The sequence below is a fragment of the Loxodonta africana genome, chromosome 12, assembly GCF_030014295.1.
Source record: "Loxodonta africana isolate mLoxAfr1 chromosome 12, mLoxAfr1.hap2, whole genome shotgun sequence".
In the NCBI taxonomy this organism is placed as follows: Eukaryota; Metazoa; Chordata; class Mammalia; order Proboscidea; family Elephantidae; genus Loxodonta; species Loxodonta africana.
In genome coordinates, this window is record NC_087353.1 from 75676163 (window position 1) to 75699123 (window position 22961).

Here is a 22961-nt window from a genome sequence, read left to right on the forward strand (position 1 = left end):
TTCAGAGACTTCACCTAGTCTCTTGTTAAAAAAAAAAAAAAAATTTGTTAGAACGCATAAACTTACACGATGGCTGATTTGTTGGAGCCTTAGGCTCCAAGGATAATTAGACCAGAAAGGAAATGGTTCTGTCTTTTTCTTTCTAGGTGAAAACTCTGGAATACATCAAGAAGCGAAGCAAACAACCAGACATGAGTCACTTGATGGAGCTGGCCCTGAGACTCCCTCTGCAGTCACGGACCTGACCCTGGCCCTTCCCCAGGCCTGGGCCCAGGGGTTCTGGGGCTGAGTCCCAAGAGACACACTTTGCCCCAGACTCTTACTGGAATTCAGAAGGTTATTTGTTTTCAGGGTTTTTTTTTTTGTTGTTTTCTTTAAACATATGTACAGATTGCCTCCTGCCTTGGCCGCTGCCCAGATTATTCTGACAGTGAAGGGGGCGGGGGTTGGGAGCATTCACATCAAATCCTGCTCAGCAAGCAGCAGCATCTCTGTGCTTCGTTGTACAAGTGGCCTTCAGGGTCTCATAAGCCCTAAGAAGAATCAGGTGGGCCTTTAGCAAGAGAGAAACTAAAGAATGCAAGCAATGTCTTTATTTTCGGTCGTATTTTGGGAAAATCACCTTGGAAAAGCGTCCACTTTTCAGGGGCCACAGTTCCTACCCCCAAATCTGAGGGCCCAAAGTCTGGAATCGAATGTCGCTCACACCACTTGGGAGGACTTATAAAAGGCAGATGGCTCAGTTAGCTCCTAGTCTGTCAAAAGCAGCTCTCAGTTGGACACAGAGCATGTTGGTGGGTCAAAGGAAGAAGTGAGGTCAAACCTGAGAGTTGCAGTGGCTCCAGTGGCAAGTACACTGTAACCAAGTAAATGTCCTGGAGGAATATTCTATGTTCATAACTGTTCATTTAATTACTTCTGACTCTTCTCCAGAAGAAAGAGAACACATCTAAGCCTATTAGGCCGGCCTGCTTTTCACCTGTAATTCTAAGTGGGATACAATTCTGGCTACTTTACTATCGCCAGCTGGGTGGAATCTGAGTCTTGTATTACAGCCACAACCTTCCACCAACATCTTGAAGTAGTAAGAGCAGTGATATTGATTGGCGTATAACCTGTTCCCCATAAAACGCATCCACATTGTGGATTAAAAGTGTCCCAAACTGTGGGACTTTGGGAAGCTATACACTGGCCATAGATGACATTTCATCTCTTTACTCTGTGTGTGCAAAACGCCAGAGTCACAGTTAGCAGTTAACCTCAGAAAGTAAAATGATTTTTAAATATAAACTTATATACTCATGTTCTTACTGGATAGTGTAAAAGCAAGACTGTGCTGTGAAAATGCATTTTCTGGCCAACTCAGTAATGACCATACCCACACCCACTCCACCTCCTGCCCCCTCTTCCCACCCAAGAAATTCTTTTGAGAAAATCGACGAAAGAATGGTAGTAGACACTAACGGATGCCTACTTTCCTCCCCTTTACTGAACAAAACATACAAAAACTCAGAAAGCCTTGTGGTATTATCTAAATATCCAAGGTGGCCTTTATGTCACAAAACCGCTATCTCCATTAAAATTATTTTATATACCATGTTTACTTATACGACGCTATTTAAGTGAAAAACCATTGGCGAAGTCACAAAGTATGCTCTTCAAGTCATTTCTTTTACTTTGAGGCTGCAAATGTGAGTTTACGTTGCCCAGACATCGACCTGAACCTGGATTTTCACATTAGGTCAGGTGTGCGTTACGTCAAAGGGAGCTTTCGCATCATCCATTGCCTTGCCTCGGCAGCTTAGATTTTGTGTGTTCTTATGTGCGCTTTTCCCCAGCCCATTACTAAATCAATAAACCAGTCTCTGAAAATCAGTCTGCATAGGATGAAATCTGCTACTGTCAGGAAGGATGCAAAGATAAAGACTCCAAGCAAGAATTCGAGGAAATAAGGTAAAAAAGAGGGAAACTTCTGCTTGAGCCCTGTCAGTTACCCCTGGCTGTTGTGGCACGTTACCACACACTTGGCGGCTTAAGGCAACAGTTTCATCGTTACGGAGTTCTGGAGTTCACAAGTCCTACGTGGGTCTCACTAGGCTAAAAGCCAGGGTGTTAACAGGCTGCCTTCCTTTCTGTAGGCTCTAGGGGACAATCTGATTCTTTGCCTTTTCCAGCTTCTAAAGGCCACCTGCATTCCTTGACTTATGGCCCCCTTTGTTTTCTAAGCCAGCAGTGGCTGGCTGAGTCTTGTCACATCAAGCAAGTCTCTCTGACACTGGCTCTTCTGCCTCCTTCCTTCACATTCAAAGACCCTTGTGATTACATGGAAACCCTGGTGGCGTATTAGTTAAGTGCTATCGCTGCTAACCAAGAGGACAGCAGTTCAAATCCGTCAGGTGCTCCTTGGAAACTCTATGGGGCAGTTCTACTCTGTCCTATAGGGCGCTATGAGTCAGAATCGACTCGAAGGCAGTGGGTTTGGTTTGGTTTGGTTTGGGTCTGTGATTACACAGAGCCCACCGCGATAATCCAGGGTAATCTCCCTGTTTTAAGGTCAACTGATCAGCACTCTTAAGTCTATCTGCAATCTTATGGTAATTTCCCTTTGCCTCGCATTTTCGCATAGGAGTCCCCCCTTATCCGCGGAGGATATGTTCCAAGACCCCCAGTAGATACCTGAAACGGCGAATAGTACCAAACCCTATGTATAACTGTTTTTTTCCTATACATATACACCTCTGATAAAGTTTAATTTATAAATGAGGTGCATAGTAAGAGATTAACAATAACTAATAATATACAACAATTATAACAATATATTGTAATAAAAGTTAAGTGAATGTGGTCAGTCTCTTCCTTCAAGTTATCTTTTGAAGACCTTTTACCTTTTATAAAGGAAGCACTTTGCGGCTTCTCTGGCATATCCAAATTGCCAGCCTCCCTACACTTGCGCTTTGGAGCCCTTATTAAGTAAAAAAAAGAAAAGTAAGGATTATTTCAACACAAGCACTGCAATACCGTGACAATCGATCTGATAACCAAAATGGCTACTTAAGTGACTGATGGCCGCGTAGCATATACAGCATGAGTACGCTGGACTGAGATGAATCACGACCCAGGCGGGACAGTGTGAGACTTCTTCACACTACTCAGAACAGCGCTCAATTTAAAACTTATGAATTGTTTACTTCTGGAATTTTCCATTTAATATTCTCAGACCATGGGTGACTGAAATTGCAGAAAGCAAAACTATGGATATGGGGGAACTACTTGTAATCTAACATATTTACAGGTTCTGGGAATGAGGATGTAGACATCTTTGGGGTGGGGCATTGGTCTGCTTACCACAAGACCTAAAGAACTGTAATAGTTTGTAGACTTGAATCCACAATTTCTGTTAGGGGAGAACTACATCTGTTAGGAAAAATAGTTGTGATGGGCCTGGCCAGTTGTGGAAAGGTGGCCTCGGGGCAGAGCCAAGTGGGCCAAGGCAGAGAGAGCAGGAATTGCGACAAGGAGTACAGTGGAAAGAATAGCGAGGTTTGGGGTGACAGCTGAGATTATGTGCAAAGGACCTTGCCATAGAAGGGGGTTTGGCCAGTGAGAAATCCCTGAGAGAGAAATGGCAAATGGATCTGAGAACACGGTTGTTAAATAGATCTCAGCTGTCTTATGGCAGGCCTCCCCTCAATTCTGAGCAGAAGTCTAAAAAGTATATTGTTCCAGTGGAGACAGGTTATGTTCTACACACAGCCAAGACTTACTGAAGGAGAACATGGGAAATCCAGGCAAGAAGTAATGTGGAAAAACATGCAGATGCCTTGGGGAGGGCACTGGACACTGGACAAAGAAGGGGTGGGGGTACTTAAGCCAGTATTAATTTACAAAGGATGGAGCCCTAGCTAAACAACCCAGAAGTATAGATAGTAGTTCCCCCAGACTGCTGCTGGGCAGGGGCCTGCTACTGGAGTGAATGGTGGTCTGCATCCACCAAGGCAAAGAGAGGGGCTCATTCTGGAGGACACTCAGCATCCTGTTGCCTTAGTGGCCCAACCATCTCTACTTAGACCCAGCTTCACAATTTCCCATGTACTTAAAACAAGTTTCCCTTGGCCAAATGGAACTTTTAGAAACATCCAAGAGACAAGAGCTAATGGTGATACACTGAGTTACAAAATCAAGTCCTATTCCAGAGACTACACTAAATGGCCGGAGGGAGAAGAATGGCCTGATCATCACACTCCAATGACAGCCGTCCCCATCACCAAGGCTTACATGGGGGCAAGACAGTGGATAATCGGCCATCCACTTTCTGGAATCACTCCTTGAAACAGCCAAACATCTCCCCCCGCCGGGTCTTGTGTATGTGTATGTGTGCTTTAGATCAAATTTCACACCTCAATTTTTCATTCAAAATTTTATACACATTGTTTTGTAACATTGGTTGCGATCCACACAATGTGATAGCATACTCCTTTCCACCCTGGTTCCTTGTGTCAATTTGTCCAGATCCTGTCCCTTCTTGCCTTCAGGAGCTGCCAGTTTGATCTGGTATTATTTGCTTTAACTAAGAAGCACATTCCTCACCTTTTGTTTTATAAAATAAAATAAAATAAAATAGGCTTGTCTAATCTTTGTCTGAAAAGTGGGTTTTGAGAATGGTTTCAGCTCTGGGTTAGCAGAGCATCCCGGGGCTGTAGTTTCGGGGGTCCCTCCAGTCTGTCAGACCAATTAAGTCTGGTCTTTTTACGTGAATTTGCAATTCTGTTCTCCATTTTTCTCCTGCTCTGTCCTGGACTCTGTTGTAATCCCTGTCAGGGCAGTTGGTGGTGGTAGCTGGGCACCATCTAGTTCTTCTGGTCTTAGGCTGGTGGAATCTGTGGTCCTTTAACCCTTTGGGCTAATATTTCCTTGTGTTTGGTTTTCTACATTCCCTTTTGTTCCAGGTGGGATGGGACCAATAGATGTATCTTAGATGGCCACTTGCAAGCTTTTAAGACTCTAGATGCTACTCACCCAAGTGGGATGTAGAACATTTTCTTTATGTACTATGTTATGCCACTTGATGTAGATGTTCCCTGAACAAACATAATCTTGATGACCCAAGCCCACCCACACTGTAGTGTGATCTCTTGGCAAGATGAAAACTATTTTAATAGTTGGCTCCCTTTTGCAGAGCAGATTCCTGCAGTGTTGATAAGGACAGGAGAGATTTATTCCCCACTTAAAGGAGGAGGTGCCTTCCAACTCAAATGCAGAACCCTACTCTAGGCCTTAGATGGCCTCTTCCATTGCGCCTCTCACTGATGAATCCGTGAAAGGCCAAGTTCCTGTTCGGAAGGAAGTGGACCAAATGGATTCTTGCTAGTGCACACTGGCACAGAATCCATGCTGGTCAGGGGTCAGGGCCCAGGGAAGGCCAGCCATCTGAAGTGGCCTGGCTCACCTCTGCTCAGTGGCGTAGTAGGGGACATCATCTTCATTTTGCCAGCATCTGCTCAGTTCTTCCTTCCTAAATGGCCTGAGGGTTTTCCCCCTTCCCTGAGGGGCTGGTCCAGGAATATGCATGTGACCCATTTTGAGCCACAAAAAAGGTTTTTCTTTTCTGGAATGTTTGTAGTGTCTTGATATGCTGCCTGGCATGGCTACAGCCATTCTTCTGCCATCCTGATGAAGCCAACACTGAGAATGATGGAGCAGAGAGGAAAAGAATGTTTCCTTAGTGAGCGGATGAACCAAGGCCTTATATCAGAACTTCCTGTCATGTGAAACATGGTATTTCCTGTTTAGGCTGGCCTGAGCTGGGATGTCTGTAGTTGTGATGTGAAACTGACCCAATCAGAACCTGTATTTTGGGATGCAGAATGCTAGGTGAATGGGAAGAAGGTGAACACAGGTTACTCAGGTCATTGGACCTGGAGTTCTTTGAGGTTTGCTGGGGAGTCCAACCTTGGAGACATGGAAATCATTGTCCCCAGAGTGATGAGCCCATTTCCTGTGTCATCCCCATGCCTGTGCCTCCCTGCACTTGACCTCCACCACACAAGTCACCTGTGCTTCTCTTCCTTGTGACACAAAGAATAAAACACATCTAAGAACCTGCCATTGGGTCATTTGGAGGACTGAATGCCAAAAAAAAAAAAAAAACCCATTGCCATCAAGTTGATTCCAACTCAACAACCCTGTACGACAGAGTAGAACTACCCCATAGGGTTTCCAAGGCTGACATCTTTCTCCCATGAAGCAGCTGGTGGGTTTGAACCTCTAACCTTTCAGTTAGCAGCCAAGCGCTTAACCACCATGCTACCAGGGCTCCTCTTTGGAGGACTGACCACTTTAAAAATGCCTTGCTGAGTCTAGGTAAAGCACAAAAAGATTAAATCCAAGCCCAGTGCTTTAGATTTGAAGGCAGTTGGCAAAGGCAAGATGGGTTTAGAAATACATTTCACACCTGCAGAGAAAGTGCAGCCATGTTGGCTTGGTAGCATTTCACAAGCCTGCAGCTACCCCGAGACGGGGAATGGCAAAATGAGCTTGGTTCTCCTCTTTTATCATTAGTTTTACTTCCTGTTTGAGATTTAGACATATAATAGAACTTATATTTCTTAAACCAAAAGACATTTTAATCCCAAGTATTCCAGGTGATATTGCCTAGAAGGGACATGACATAGTGAATTGGGACTTAAGACTTGGGGTATAAAAGTATACCTGCACTTAACTGGTTGGGTGACCCTGGGCAATTTTATTACTTCCTCCCTATACCTCAGTTTTCTCATCTGTAAGATGGGAATAATAATAGCACCTATTTCACAGAATTGTGAAGATTAAATACAATAATGCAAGGAAAACACTTCAACACAGTGTCTGGCCCATACTAAACACTCAACAAATGTTAAAAAAAAAAAAAAAAAGTTGCCACTGAGTTGATTCCAACTCATGGTGACCCCATGTGTGTCAGAGTAAAACTGTGCTCCATGGGGTTTTAAATGGCTGATTTTTTTTGGAAGGAGATCACCAGGCCTTTCTTCTGGGGTGCCTCTGGGTAGACTCAAACCTCCAACCTTTTGCTTAGCAGCCAAGCATGTTAACCATTTGCACCATCCAGACCCCCCAACAGATGTTAGCTATTATTGATACACGCTGTCGTCTTCAAATAGAGATGGAGTGTTTAGCATGGAAAATAGCTTTTAGCCACTCCGATGTTCCTGGCTCCTGAAACATGAACTGCCCCAACCCTGGTTCCTTCGAGTACATCAAGATAGTTGTCCTTAATCTTTGCAGCAGTTCAACTTGAGACAACTGTCAGATAGCTTTCATCTGCATAACTGAATAAGAAAAGCAATTTTGGCTCACCACCCCCCACCAACAAGACCCAGAGAGTTTAATTTTCAAACTTAATGGACTTGGAAGCGTTCCTGTCAATATAAAAGCCTTTGCCTGGGGCTGAGGAGAAGCCGAGGCCAGCTCCCCGGTTGTACTTCCAGCTCATGGCCCTGTCATAGTCCTGCTGCAGGTTCTGCTGCAGGGTGTCGGCCGCCTTCTTGTCAAGCGCCATGTTGGGCCTTCTGATCATGCTAGGGGGACGTCTGAATGAAGGGGACAGATTTTTAAAGCCACCCATCAGTTTGAGGAATTTCAGTTTCTGGTCCTCGTTTTCAAAACCAGCAGTATCCCATTGGCCAAACTTGGTTCCCTGTGTTAACAGAAAAGAAGGTAGTCATTTTCCTTGATCCCAAAGCCCTCTCCTTCCCCCCGCCAGCCCCAGCCTCACCAAGCAGGACTCAGCAGTTCTGTACTAGGCACACAGCTAACGAGCACATCAGTGGATTGTCCTATTTAATCCTAACAAGAGGGACACTCTTGTTACTCCCATTTTACTGACGAGGAAACAGAGGTTTTCAGTTTCACTAGGGGCCCAAGCCTGCCTAGTAATCCTGCCGCAATTCCCAATCGGGTCTGCCCAACAGCAGACGCCACCTTTATGTGCGGAGCTGCCTTTCCGTTTATCTTCTCCTCACCTGACTCCTGACAGACAATACAGCACCCTTACCACTGCTTGCCACATACCAGAATTGCCCATGCAGGAGAAAATGTTCAAGAGCCCCTCAGAGCAGTGGCCTAAGACAAGACCCTGCTCCCTCCCATGTCCACGGGAGAGCCAAGAAACCCTGCTTCCCCAGAAGACGGTGGCTTTGAAGTTAGGCAGCTACCAGTTCAAGCCCCACCTGTGTGACCCTGGCCAAGTCACACCCCTCCCTGAGTCTGTGTCTTGGTCTATAAATTGGGGCCTAACAACCCCTCACAGGGCTTCAGTGAGGAGTAGATCAGCTTCTCTACCCAGGCCCAGAGCATAATGCCTGGCACATGTTTAAGTCCTCAATAACTGGTAGTTCCTCCCACCCCACCTCTGCTTACTATCCATCCCCAGGGCTGACCTCCATATTGCCCAGGAACTTTCCACTTGCAAGCCCAATGCCAGCCTAGCAATATTTCTAGGTTGGCTTTGGGAGAATGCTAAGGACCAGTTGTCACTAGAGCTGCCCTGAGTGAACTGGTGACGAATTCACCCAGCTTCATAGTGGCCCAGATGCAGGAATAATTAGCTCCCCAGGCCTACCTTTTCTAGGGAGAGACCGCCTAACAATCTGCATGGTTCTGGGCATGGCGCTGCCGGGAGGCTGGCTGGGAGGCAGACACGTTGGTCTGGAATGAGCAAGCTTTTCCAGGGGCCTCACGTGCCTCAGTGCTGATGTGGTCCTAGGTCCTGGGAGGCAGCGCCACACCTAAAGCATCCCTGGCAAATACTGGTCCCTGTGCACCAGAATTGTTGTTCTGCTGCCAGGTCCTTCCAAGAACAGCCTCCCGGGCCAGAGCTCCAAATGACGCAGCCCTATTTCTTGCCTATTTCACGCATTCAGGGTGTCCTGTCAGCTCTGCTCAGCTCGGTAGGACAGAGAGTAAGGACACTTATGGGTAGCAAAGCCCCACACCATACCCCACCTCACAGGGCCAGGGTTTGAGTCCCATTTTACAGATGTGGAAACTGAGACTCGGAAGGGGGAAGTCACTACAAAGTGACAGAGCCAGCAATGGGTATTGGGGCTTCTGATCCGAATCAAGAGTTCTTTTCTGAACACCCTGAAGCCTTAAAGATAGCCACGGAGGCAAGCCTGCCTGTCATCCTTGGTTCTTCTCTGTCCTTCTCCCCCAAAGCTAACCTAGTCACCAGTCCTGCTGGCTGTGTCTCCACATCAATCCTGAGGCTGTTCCCTTCTCTCTAAACCCAGTGCCACCTCCCTAGGCCTCCAGCTTGCAGGGTGAGCCTTCTGACCCCTCCCCCACCGCCCCTGCATCAAAGCCCCACGGCAGCTCTCACCACATTCAGAACCAGTGCACGCTCCCTGCCCGTCCCACATCCCGGCCACTCTGCCAACACTGGCCTTCTGTACAGGCCCCTCCAAGCCTTTCCCACCTTTGGGCTTTGCATTCCCCATCCCCTCCACCACTGGAACACTCTACCTGTGCCCCCCGGCCTTCTCAGGGCTGGAGCCCCTTCACCCTTCAGTCTCTGTACAAGCGTCCCCTTCTCAGAGAAGCCTCCCCGTCACTCACTCACCAGCTCGTTCTTCTGTTTTCTTTCTCCTAGCACTCTATCTGAACTGGTCTTGTTTATCATCCGCTTCCCCACCGCACATCCTGCCCACTGGCACTGGAAGGCGGGCCCCATGATGAGGCCTCACGCACCTTGGCACCCACAGTGCCCAGCACAGTGCCTGACGCACAGTGGGGCCTCAGCTGAACGACTACGGGAGGGCGCACAGACAGGCAGCCAGGGAGCGGCGAGGCAGGCTGCTCACCTCAGAGCTGGCTGTGTGGAGCTTGCACTGCGCTTGCTCCTGTCCTTTCTTCTCAGGCCTGGTCTGGAAATTTCCCTGAAAGCTGATCTTAAAGCCAGTCCTGAGTGGCCTGCTGCCCGCACCCTCAGCCCAGGCTCCTCTATTCCCACCAGCTGTCTGAGGGCACTGTCGACAGTGGGAAGGAGCTTATCGGAATGTGCCCCCCATGACTTGTACTGCAGGACACGCCACTCACCCAGAGACAGAAACTAAGGTTCAGGCTGCTTATCTCACTTGGCCAGAACACCAGAGGGAGAGGGGCAAGCAGCAGCCATTCCAGAAAGAAAGGAATTAGCTTGGGACAAGCTCTGCTGTAGAAGGCCTGGACTAACTTGCCCTCCCACGACCCCTCTTCACCGGCAGCCAGGCTGCCATGCCGGGGGGGATGGGTTGGGGTGCCAAGCGTGCCACCTTGCAGAGCCCTCACATCAGACTTACTGTCCACTTCTTGGTTTCGGAAGCTTCCGTCTTGCCTGACTCACGATCAATCTCTTCTTGCAAGGCCTTTCGCCTCACCTGAGCAAGGGGGAGGAAAGAAAAGGGTTGCGAGGGAGCCATGAGAGTTCTCTTTTGAGCTTGAAACCCAGAACAGAGATGGGGCTGGGGATGGAGGGGCAGGACAAAGGTGACCCCCAGCTAGTCTCTGCTCCAAATACAGTGTAGACCTTTGTCAAGTGTCTTCTGAGTGTCTGGAGAGCTCCATATCCTTGAGTGAAACTAAGCAGGTCTTGTTTATCACGCAGCATGTAAAAGCCAGGGGCCCTTAAGAATGAATTTTCCTGGAAATTGAAGCTTGTTAAACTTCTGCTTTTAATAATCATTTTAGGTGAAAAATTTCCCCAAATGCATTGCCTGAGGACCTGCCTTCTTGTATGGCAGACGCTGTACACCTACTCTTCACTTACTGTCTCATTATCCAACATTCTGCATATACGACAATAGTAAAAAAATCTACCATCCAACTACCTTGTGCATTAACAACCTACGTCTGGCAGTAACAAATGCCAAAGTGCGAGGCGAGAGTAATGCTGGCTGTGATGGTTAAGGTTATGTGTCGGCTTGGTGGGGCTGTGATTCTCAGTGGCTTGGCAGTCACCACTAGGTGATCAGATCTCAGGTGAGGTTTATTCCCAAGTATGGTATATTCCAATTTTTGCCATCATAGACTTTCAGGACTTACATTAATGGGAAAATAGGAGAGGTGGAGGTGGGACACTGAGGGAATCTGTCATGCAAAGCGGTTAGAAACTGTTTTTAGAGTTGTAAAGTCTTCAACTGTTGTAGTTGGTAGTTGCCATGGAATTGATTCCAATTCATGGCGCCCCTACGAGTGCAGAGCAGAACTGCTCCATAGGGTTTCCAAGGCTGTGACCTTTCAGAAGCACCAGGCCTGTCTTTCAAGGCACCTCTGGGTGGTTCAAACTGCCAACCCTTTGGCTGGTAGTTGACCGCTTAACCGTTGGTGCCTCCTAAACTATTCCACAGACACGATTAAATAAAGAGCAGACGGACTGCTGGTGGGCCTTGCCCATATCAAGTGCCTGGTCTCTGGGACTGCTCCAGGTTCTAGGATCTTGCTGCGTCCTGAGGGGCTGAGGATACCTGGGAAATGAGCCAAGAGAAGGGCCAGGTACCCTGGATGAGCCAGGGCCCTGCCTTTGCCCTCTCTGGGCAGCTGCTCAGCCCTGGTGGAGCAGCACTGGTCCTTGAGAGCTGTGCATGACAACCGCCATGAGCTCGTCTTGGACTGGGATGGGGAAAGGGTCTCTCTCTGCCAGGTTCTGGACTGGGGGCTCTGTCAGCAGCATCCTAGCTGCTTTGAGGTGCCCCCCACACCCTTGGTCTATGCCCAATACTCCCCCTAGAAAGCCCCCCAAGGTCCAGATTCCGTATGGAACTTCCACTTCATCTTGAATGTCTCCTTTCTCCACACTCAGCCCTCTGGTAAGTACTTGCTCCATTTCTTTTTTTTTCTTTCCTGGAGTGGAAGGCCACCTCCGTCTCCCAGCCTGTTGGTCAGCTCTCGTAAGCACTTGCTGATGAAGCACAAGGGCGACCATTTATTGAGCACAGTTGAGCCAGGCCCTGTGCTGACTGCCTTACAAACACGCACACACACACACACACGCACGACTATGTATGGTCTTCACGGCAGCCTGTGCAGGCACGAGCCATCATGACCCCCATCTTATACAGGGGGACACTGAGTCAGTGAGGTTAGTGACTCATCCAAGGTCTCCAAAGCCTACATGGTCACCACTCTGCCCTGTCAGGTCTTGGGATCCAGGACCATAAAAATACCCCAATTTCAGAACATCCAGTTCCTACCCAGGACACAAATGCCAGAGGATCTGGCAGACAGAAGCAGAAGCTGGTCTATACTAGATAAATATCTCTCAATGATCCTGAGCTAGTCCATGAGGTGGCGGCCCGTGGGCCTGGCTGAGCAGGTCTGTCCCATCCCCTGGCTGCAGGGTCTCAGGGACAAGCCCTCCGGATTGGTCACAGGGAGGAGGGCCTTGACTTGGAATTCCAAACGACCAGACAGGCCCCACAGCCCCAGCAGCTGGAGGGGTCTCCTGGCATGAGGTGGGGAAAGGCACGGGGTCCCTGCCACTAGCGGCGTGCCAGAGAGCCTGGCCTAGGTGGACTTAGGAGTCTGTGGCCCTTCTGAGGCCTGGCAGGAGGCAAGTGTGCCTCTGGGGGTGGTGAGACGCAATGGGAGGGGGTGGAGGGGTTTGCACCGTACCTGGTCTATGTGCGCCTCATCCATGTTGCCTTTCTTTTCCAATACCACTTCTAAGTCTGGGTCTGGTTCCTGTATAAGAGGGCAAAGTCGGGTGAGATTCAAGTGCATAGTGGTGAGACCTCTGCCCCAACAGCCCAGCCAAGCTGAGATCGTGACAAAGCCCAGAAAAGACCCCAAGATGTCATTGTCATCCCGACCCCTCCCATTTATATAACACCTCACCATTAACAAAGCCCTTCTCGTTCTCTTTCTTCCGATTCTCTGCCCTAAACATGGCACTAACCCATTTGACAGACAAAGAAACTGAGGCTCAGCCAGGTGAAGTGACTACCACAATGTCACCCCAAAGCTTGGGACAAGTTGATCCTAAAAACCCAGGGCTCCTGACTCAGAGCTTGCTGCATGTTCTTTCCAGCCACATATGGCACCTGACTCCCCACAGCGGCACCAAACCAGCAAAAGAAAGGTCAAGGGCCAGCTAACAGTGGGAGAGGGCTGGCAGGGGCCAGGGGGTACAGGGATGAGCTTGAGGCCCTGTCAGCGGCATCCTGCCATCAAACCGACCACCCAAACCCACCCAATTCTCTCCCTCTGTACTGCCACCCCAGTCCTGGCCACCTCCTTTTCTCTCGCCTGAACCACCTTGATAGTCTTTAACTCCCTGCATTCCCACTCACAACCCTAGTCCATTCCAACGGGAGCTCCAAAGAGCTTCAGAAACTCAGTCAGGCACTGCTCTATTCCTCCACCGGAGTCCCTGGTGGTCCAAACAGTTAAGGCACTTGACTCATGGCGACCCCAGGCGTGTCAGAGGGGCGCTCTGCTCCAAAGGGTTTTCCATGGCTGTAATCTTGTTGTAAAGGAACAAATCTGGGAAGAAGTATAACCAGAATGCTCCTTAGAAGTGAGGATAGCGAGACTTCGTCTCACCTAGTTTGGACACGTTATCAGGAGGAACCAGTTCCTGGAGAAAGACATCATGTTTCATGAAGTAGAGGGTCAGCGAAAAAGAGGAAGACCCTCAACGAGATGGACTGACACAGTGGCTGCAGCGATGGACTCAAACATAGCAATGATTGTGAGGATGGCAAAGGACCGCGCAGTGTTTTAGTCTGTTGTTCATGGGTCACCATGAGTCAGAACAGACTCGAGAGCACCTAACAGCAACAACAACGATCTTGCGGGAGACTGCCAGACCTTTCTTCCAAGGCACCTCTGGATGGACTGGAACCATTCACGTCTCAGCTGAGGGCAACCGTAACTGGTTAATGGGTAAATAAAATGTTGTATGTCTTCACCAGGCCCTCATCCACTCCCTGCCTTCTGGTAAGAGGACCTCAGTGCCCCTCTCAGAAACCCTCCCCCAATCTTGGATGGTGTGGTTTGGGAGCACCTGACCCCGAACCCCTCACTCTGGGTTTCACACTCTGGCCTTCTGGAGAGACTGACCCAAGCCAGGCCTGTGACAGCAGCCCTGGAACTTTCCCTGGAATCCTTCTGAAGGGGCCACCTTCTTCCTTTGCCGTGGCAGAGCTGCTAGGACAAAGGCTGGAGCTGGGGGACCATCTTGCCACAGGGTGGTGGGTTACAGGGAGCCTGCCTGGGACTAAAACCAACACAGAAAAACATAAAGCCATGTTAGCTACAGATGCCATGTTATCTCAAACTCTTTGGTTCCTGAGTTTTGGATAACAAGTGGGAACAGTTCAAAAAGCAAGGGATTGACCAAAAAGTGATCCCAATTTATTCAGACCCTGAGTTTAGGTGGTGAGAACTTGGGTACTTTCGATGCCAAGGGATATCTGCAGGGCTGGATTATCCAATAAGCAAGGTATGCACCGGCTTACTTGTGCATACTTACTAATCTGTAGTGCACAATTTCACCTGTTTTTCACATCAAGGATGTGGTAAAACCCATGCGGAATTATGTGCGCTACAGATAAGTAAGTAAACACAAGTAAGCCCATGTCTACCTTGCTTAATGTAAGCCAGTGCTACCTCGCTTACTGGTTAATCCACCCCTGGACCTGTATTATTGATATTACATGAGCCCCTGGATGCAGCCATTCCTGAAGCTTGCTGGCCCTTAGACTTTCCAATTCTATGTGTCAATAACCCCCCTGCCTTTTCTAGCAAAGTCAGTTTAATGAGGATTCCTGTAACTAAAAATGTGAGTGTGTAAGGATGTGCACATGCACACGTATTGCACGCACAGAAACACAGACACTCCCACCCTCCACCCCATCCCCTCCCTCAAGGCAAGAGTCCATTTTTGAAGCAAAGCTTACCTCCTCACCAGATTCTCCTGCTACCCTGCTCTCTTTCCTCCTCTTCTTTTTCTTCCTCTTCAGAGCTGGCTCCTCAATGCCTGGCTGCTCTGCCTGCTTCTTGGACTTGGTTTTCTTCTTCACTAGAGTTTTGGGCTCATCTCCTATTGGGATGTATTCCAGAACCTCGGCTTTGGCTGGCTTCTTTTTACTCCCTTTCTTAGGGCTGTTCTCTGTGGACCTGAAGACCTCGAGGTGGCCCAGAGGCAAGTCTCCCTCCTGATAGATTTTCTTTTTCTTCTTCATCTTGATGCGGTGTTCCCTGGGGCTCCCCTGTTTCCGTTTCTGCCCCGAGGTTGTCAGTTCCTCACAGTCCTTTCCCAGAGCACATGCACACAGAGCATCCCCAGCCTCACAGAGCCAAGGGTTCTGGGCTGAGAAGGCTATGCTGTCCTGGGCCCTTTTCTCTTTCTTGTGCTTTTTGAGCTTCTTGCCAACTTTGGTTTCCTCCTCACTTTGTCTGGGGTTCAGAGAGGTCTCTACTCCTAGGCCATGGGACACAGCCAGAGTTGACAAGGACCTCCTCTTCTTTTTTTTGTCCCCACTGTGGAACTCAGTAAGGCCAAGGGCCTGCTTCCTGGAGCTGGGCGACTTTTCTGTCCGTCTGACCCGCAACACAGTCTCAGGTTCTAGGTGGTCCTTGGAAAGGACTTTCTTTTTCTTCTTCTTCTTCACTAGAGGCACTTCGGGTGCCTGGACCACATTCTTAGAGGGGGATGTGGCTCTTCGAGGAGAAGCTGCTGTGAAATAATCACCTTTTAAAGCCGAATACTGAATCTCTGACTCTTTGACCCCTTTCTTCTTCTTCTTCTTTTTCTCTGGGAGCCCAAGACCCATGTCTACTTGTTGGATCTTGGCAATCATCCCTGAAAAAAAAAGAAATGGCACAGGTTACCCCACACCAAGTCACCCTGTGTTAAATTATGCAAAGTATCACCAAGAGCCATATTTCTTGGAAGGGGTGGTCTGAAATGTTAGGGATAGGGGAAATGATTATAGGGAAAAATGAGAGAAGAAACAGCATGCAGTTTAAATTCAGACAGGCCTGGGTTCAAATCCAAACTCTGCTCTCTGACCTCAGGTCCAGTCACCAAAGCTCCTGATCCTCAATCTGCCCATCTGGAAAATGAGGAAGATCATACTTGCTTCCTCAAAGGGGTGTTAGAAGTAAAAAACCAGAGAATCCATCTAAATTACTTGACGTGTTTTTCTTGCCCCATTTTCCTCAAACCTCTAAGCCTAGTCATTCATTCAAGCAATACTTACTGTCACCTCTATGCCAGCCACTGAGACAACTGCAGTCAAGTCAGGCAGGCCAGTCCCTGCCCTCGTGGGCTTGCCTTTCACTGGATATGGACAGAGATCCTGAGAAGAGGTCCGCTGTTCTCAATGGACCCACCAGTGGCAATGGCAGTGGCACAATTAACCCCAATACCCTTGCTCATCTAGAAAGCTCTTCCACCTTGCATCTGGAAATGAAGTCCCCCTCAGCTCCTTCCTGGATGACTTACTCTCCTAACTGACCCCCTCATTTGGCCAGTAATAAGAGCAGCAGCAAGGGACGGTGAGAAGAGTTCCAGCTAGGAGTCACAAGACTTGGGTTTAAAGGGTGACTCTGACACTCTTATGCTATATGGCCTTGGCTTCTCTCTGGGCCTCAGTCTCCCCATCCATAAAAATGAGAGAACCAGATCAGAGTCTATAAACCAGTGGAGTTGGAGGCCACATTCTGCTTGTGAGCCTGTTTCACTGTTTTTAAAATTTCAAATCAATTGCCAACATTGAATGATTGGAGGTGACACACACAAAGCTAGAATACCTAGCTTTTGTTCAGAAATGGAAAGATTTGGCAACACTGGGCTCAGATTCTGACTTGGCAGCCATCAGCTGGAAGGGAGGCGTGGAGGCCTGTGAGAAGGGGCTGGGTTCCTAAATACACGTCAGCTTCTAGCTGGCCCACTCTCTCACTCCAGTCACCAGCCCAGTCTCTGCTGCTCCCTGGACTCGATGGCATCAAGGCACTGGGGGGGTCCAGAAACAGTTTGGATGGGGGCAGGGGGGTCAGGCCCTTCTCTGACCCACCATTCCCCTTAGCCTCAGAGCCCAACAGGACCACATGGGGGCCTGTCTCACTCTTGGCAGCTTCCAGGAGCCAGGCCACATGTGAGCTATAGCTCAAGTTCATTCATAACATGCTACAGGAGCACCTGGAGAGTCAAAGGAATAACTGCACTCATTCATTCATTCCTGTCTTGTTTCTGGCTATATGCACAGAGCCTGCCTCAGTACCTGGCACATACCAGGTGCTCCATAAATACTCAGAATGAATGAAAGCCAAGAATACAGAGATGTGACAAGAAAAAACACCTGCTATTAAGAACCACGTAGGTGTGAGAGGGAAAGATGTTTAATAACAATACAGGTAATGAGGTAAGGTCAGGGTGCTGGGGAAGGACATCTAATCCAGCCTACCAGTTGTCGAGAAAGTTTCTGAAGAACGGGGGTCTCAGAACTGGCAGGATGGTGGTACCAATCCCTGAGACAAAGGAACACAGAAGGCGGGTGGTACCGGGTAGGGGCGGGGGCGCTGCAGGAGTGAACTCAGCAGGTTTGGACAGCCTGAGTATGAAGCTCTTTGAGCTATCTAAGTGCGCACGTTTGGTGGCTCTGAGGTTCAAAAGTAACTGACCTGAAGTTATAAATGCAGTAATCATCATATACAAATGGTAATTAAGCCTCAGACTGGCCTCAGGAAATACTGACATTTAAGTGAGTGGGCAGGGGCAGAGGCACTTGCAAAAGGAAATGGAGAAGGTGCAAACTAGAGAAGGTGGAGTCAGCGAAGCCGAGCTTCAGGATGGAGGAGGGATCGGGAGAGCCGACAAGAACAAAGAGGCCACGGGGAAGTCGTTGGTCAACTTGATCCTTTTCTCTCACTCTCTGCCATTCAGAACCGTGGGGCAGATCCTCCTTTTCAACCCTGATACCCTAAATGCGTTCATCCTTTCAAAAGGGAGGAGGGAAGAAATGCAATGTGTCCCCTGCAAACAGCAACTCTTCCTGCAAAAGCTCTTTCAAATTCTCGCGGTAGCCCCGTGAGGGTCGGTGTGAATATCTCATCTCACAGACTTGGAGACTTGAACTTACTTGCCTAAAGTCACAAAGCCTGCAAGTGGCAAAACTGGGATTCGAAACCAGTCCACCGGACTCCAGAGCCTGTGCTCCGTACGATGACTTGAACACCCCACTCCGCTGCTGAATGGCAAGCAGGAAGCAAGGGAGCCAGGCGGAGAGATCGGTTCCTCATGGCTCCACCGAGCTAGAGCTTCCGCATAAACACACAAGTAGCGATTACGCCGAGGTCTGGAACCAGGCTCCAAGGTGGGAGAGCTTCCTGGAGGCGGCGGCCTCAGGCCAGGCACACAGGGCGGCTCAGGGCAAGGGGAGGCTTTTGGGATGGAGATCACCCGCTTTTTCCTTTGCTCTCCGCCGCGTACACCCCCAGACCCACCCCAGACCCCGCACCGCTCGAATGTGCGTCGCACTTTCGGAACTCACCGGTAGTCCAGACCTCCCCTCCTCCACGTGAGACCCAGCTCTGCCGTGACCCGGAAGTCAATCTCGCGTCTCTGGCCCGCCCCCGCGGGTTACGGCTCCTTCCGGGTCGTGGCCGCGCGGGATGCCCAGTTGCCGTGGGAACCGCGACCTTGGCTGAGCTAACCCAGGTGTCGAGCCGCATGGGCCCACCCGAGGAGTCAGCCGGCTCTACCGAGTCGTCGGCCACCACCCGGACTCCGGTGCCCACCGTGTCGCCCGTGTCCCCCGAACTGCCGGTCTCTCCGGGGCATGTCGCGGAGCCGCCGGGCAAGAACCTGTGGGAGCAGATTTGCGAGGGTAGGCAGGCCGGCCGGCTGGCCGAGAGGGGCGGGACCCCGGCGGGCCGCGTCCCCTGAGCGCCTACTGTGCGCCAGGCGGCTGACGCGTGTGGCTCGACTTCGGGAGGCTCCGGGTCCCCATTTTACGTACTGGAGACTGAGGCTCCGAGAGGCTTGCCTGAGGCGGAGGAAAGAGGAATAAAGGGGACCATGTGGTGTGAACCAGGGGTTCTCGAGCCTCATTTAGTGAGCAGAAAAGAAACAGTGGAAGTAGCTTGTTGAAAAGGTAGCTTCCCAGGACCCGCCCACAGAGCTTCCGGTGGGAGCCAGGGAATCTGCATTTTTAGCCAGCACCCCAAGTTGTTCCGGCTAGGTGGTCTGCGGCTCAGATGTTTGGGCAACCATGTTTAGACAGACTTGAGTTTTAATCCCTCTCCGCTTGTAACCTTCTTTGATATCCCCAGAGTTCAGCTCACTTTAACCAGTGTGGTTTACAGCAAGATCTCAGTAAGTCTTAGCTGCTTGTAAGTAACTTTGGATTTTTTTTTGCTTCCTGGGCTAGGCTGTGAACGCCTGAAGATCAAGGACTCAGATTTTTTCTTCTTGTAATCACCGTCTCTACCTCAGCTGTCTGAAACAGCTCTGTCCAAACTCCTTGCCATGGAGTCGATTCTGACTCATAGCGACACTATTGGACAGGGTAGAACTGCCCCATAGGGTTTCCAAGGAGCGGCTGGTGCATTCGAACTGCTGACCTTTTGGTTGGCAGCTGTAGCTCTTAACTACTGCGCCACCAGGGCTCCACACTGTCCAATAGAACTTTCAATAATTTTAGCCATGGAGTGTGGTAGGCACTAGCCACGTGTAGTTATTGAGCACTTGAAGTGTGGTTAGTGCAACCAAGGAACTGCATTTTTAAATTTTATTTTAATAAATTTAAATAGCCACATGTGGCTGGTGGCTACTGTATCTTACAGTGCAGGTCAGTAAATGTTCGTTGAATGAAAGAAGAATGAATGCACCAGTATATGAAGGCACAATAGAAGGAGACAGTGAAGAGCTGAGAGAGGTGGAGAATCCAGAGGAGGAAGGGAATAGGGGACTCTGAGGTGATAGAAGCTTAAAGGCAATTTGTTCAGCCCCCATCCAGTGCTTGAATTCCTTCTCCAGCACTACATCGCATTACATCCAGAAAAACCTGTTTCGTTTTTGGAAGTTGTCTTTGTGACTTCCACCCTTTGGTCCTCACCCCCTTAGTGCTAATTACTCTCCCACAAAGAACGCCTTCAAATATTTGAAGGTAATTCCTGTGCCTGCCTTTTCCCCAAAGCTTTCACTTTTCCAAGCCAAGTAGCATTTCATGATAGAATGGAGTGTTGTTGAGCAAGCTGCTTAACCACATCAATTAACGAGGGTGGGTAATCATTTTACAGAGGAGCCCTGGTGGTTTCAGTGGTTAAGCCAGCAGCTGCTAACAACCGAAAGGTTGGCGCTTTGAACCCACCAGCCACTCTGCACGAGAAAGATGTGGCAGTCTGCATCCCTAAAGGTTACAGCCTTGAAAACCCTATGGGGCTGTTCCTCCCCCGCACCCCTCCACCCCCTGACCTATAGGGTCGCTATGAGTCAGAATTGACAGCACACAACAACAATCATTATATGTAAGGAGCCCTGGTGGAGTAACAATGGTTAAGTGCTTAAAGTGCTTAGCTGCCAACTGATAAGTTAGTGTTTCAAACCTACCAGCTGCTCCATGGCAGAAGAGACCTGGCAGTCTGCTGTCATAAGGATAACTGCCTAGGAAATCCTGTGGGGCGGTTCTGCTCTGCCATATAGGGTCGCTGTAAATCAGAATTGACTCGATGGCACACAACAACAATCATTATACCTAAGGAGCCCAGGTGGCACAAATAGTTAAGCACTCAGCTGCTAAGCAAAAGGTTGGTGGCTCAACTCCACCCAGCAGCTCCATGGGAGAACTGCCTGGTGATCTGCTCTCCTGAAAATTACAGCCAAGAAAACCCTGTGGGGTGGTTCTGCTCTGTCACATGGGTTACTATGAGTTGAAATTGATTCAATGGCACATAATAACAACAACAGTCATTATACCTACCTCACGGGGCTGTTGTGAGGACTGAGTAAGAGAATATACATGAAGGTACTGAGCACAGTGCCTGGCATTTAGCAGGTGCTCAGTCAATGTTCATTATTGTTTACAAGTAGCCCAGGTGGTGCAGTGATTAAAAGCACTTGACTGCTACTCAAAAGGTGGGTAGTTCGAACCCAGCAGCCACTCCATAGGAGAAAGATGGTGGCAGTCTACTTTCATAGAGACTTACAGCCTTGGAAACCTTAGGGAGCAGTTCTACTCTATAGGGTTGCTTTAAGTTGGAATTGACTTGACGGCAGTGTGTTTGTTTTTTTAGGTTTGTTGTTGGCCACAGTGCTTTGTGCTGTAATTTAGAATCATGGAAGTTTTTTTTTTTTTTTGGTCAAACTAGCCTGTAGGGAGAAACGGTTTTGATGTTCTCTGAAAATCACTGGCTTGATGCCACTTGTAAAGTGATAGAGTTACAAAATGAAGTTAATGAGGTCAGAGATGATGAATTATACACACTGGCACTGTGATGATTATTACAACCTAGATGAGTAAACCCAATTCGTAAAGCAAACATTCTAACAAATGCGATTTTCTATACAAACGTACGGCGAGTAAATACATTTCCTCAACATGAACATGAAAAAACAGACTTTGCAAGAGTTCTAGCTTTGAGGCTAAGAATTACATCCCACTAGAACATCTTCATTTAAAAAAGAAAATTCTCACAGTAAACAAACCTGCCACCAACTCAATTTCATGAAGACAAGGTACAGAATATGTAAATATCTAACTTAAACAAGACCTTTGTCCTATCTGGTTAGTGCTTGTTGGTTTTGGGCGGGGGGGGGGTTGTTTTTTTGCTTTGTTTTGGTGCCTTTGTGATAACTTATTTGTAAATCTTATTTTTTCAGTGACAGCTAGCTCAGGGCTTTGTATTCTCAAAAGCACTTGTATCAATAAACTTTTTCTGCCAAGTAAATTTTATAGTGGCTTGTGACTTATGATTTTGATCACGGTTTTAACCCAGACTGAGTCAGAATTTTAGAGCTTACAGTGTTCTGTTTCAACATTGCTATTATTACTCTCATCAACATCTTCAGCCCTGTTGGGTCATCACTTAATCACCTTAAATGTTCTATCGTATCAACCCTCAACGCTGTTGAGAACTGTATAATCTTGTCCCTTCATCCAGGATACCAGCATGGATCAGTTCTGAATCGGCTCTTGCTCCTCTAGCACAGCAACTGAGCACAGCTGGAGAAAAATGACACCAGCTGGCTCTCAGCACTGCTCACTGGTCGATACCCATCAGTCCCTGCTCTCATCTCCCATGCCTATCCTCCCAAGTTTTTACCTCCTTCCTCTAAGGTTCCGTGATAACACTTGGTGGACATCAGAGGCATTCAGAAAGAGTCAGGAGATTGAAAGGTGGGAAGGAAATCCTCCAGCTTCCTTACACCTGGGAACATATTTGTATCTGCACGTATCCTTTTTTGTTCTGTCTTAATTGGAAGAAGTGTTCATACCATTACCCACAACCCAGCCCTCCATCTGTGCTTTGGTACCATTCAGGATTCTGCTCTTTCAGTTGCCTCCTGTCTGACATCTTTAACTTCTCTGCCAGCTGTTCCCTCCAGACACACTCTGGCCTGTCATCTTAGGGAAAACCTCTGCCTTAACCCCATATCCTCTTCTAGCCCTGTCGGTCCCTGTCCCCCTCTCAGCCGAGCTTCTGGAAAGAACACATTACCCTTGTTCACACAACCTTCATTCTTGTTCCCATATCAACTCAGTGAAGACTACCTTATCACTCCAATGAAATTATTCTCATATGTTCAGTGAATAAGTATCTGCCTCATGCCAGGAGTTGTTTTAAATGCTGGGCCAGGCATGGTTCCAGGCACTGTTCTAGGGTCCGACAGCTTATTCTCCATTACTGTCATTCAGTTGCCCAGTCCAGAAACCGGGAAGTCATCTTCCATGCTTTCCTTTTACGTTTCAAGATCCCCACAT

The 22961-nt window shown here is 48.6% G+C and overlaps 3 protein-coding genes across 6 annotated transcripts in view; 2 read left to right on the top strand and 1 right to left on the bottom strand.

The window, feature by feature from the left end:
• The window catches only part of VPS35L (VPS35 endosomal protein sorting factor like), a 130721-nt gene extending 130134 nt beyond the window's left edge, over positions 1-587 (top strand). For both annotated transcript variants that reach the window (XM_010598422.3, XM_064295647.1), the window contains one exon: positions 147-587. In XM_010598422.3, the coding sequence (XP_010596724.2) occupies positions 147-245 (99 nt within the window). In that variant the 3' untranslated portion in view covers positions 246-587. The remainder of the gene's footprint in view (positions 1-146) is intronic.
• KNOP1 (lysine rich nucleolar protein 1) lies at positions 323-18625 on the bottom strand. Of its 2 annotated transcripts, none has more exons than XM_003418801.4 (5): positions 18531-18625; positions 14934-15838; positions 12646-12714; positions 10335-10412; positions 323-7693 (listed from the first exon to the last, which is right to left on the bottom strand). In XM_003418801.4, exons 2-5 carry the CDS (start codon positions 15834-15836, stop codon positions 7382-7384), a joined length of 1362 nt encoding a protein of 453 aa, XP_003418849.1. In that variant the 5' UTR covers positions 15837-15838; positions 18531-18625; the 3' UTR covers positions 323-7381. The 2 variants fall into 2 exon arrangements, with proteins under 2 accessions (XP_003418849.1, XP_010596726.1); XM_010598424.3 differs by lacking the exon at positions 18531-18625 and adding an exon at positions 18120-18503.
• A 26-nt stretch (positions 18626-18651) lies between these two features.
• Positions 18652-22961, top strand: part of IQCK (IQ motif containing K) — a 153684-nt gene continuing 149374 nt past the window's right edge. For both annotated transcript variants that reach the window (XM_023558807.2, XM_064295654.1), the window contains exon 1: positions 18652-18866. In XM_023558807.2, coding sequence (XP_023414575.1) covers positions 18710-18866 — 157 coding nt within the window. In that variant the 5' untranslated portion in view covers positions 18652-18709. The remainder of the gene's footprint in view (positions 18867-22961) is intronic.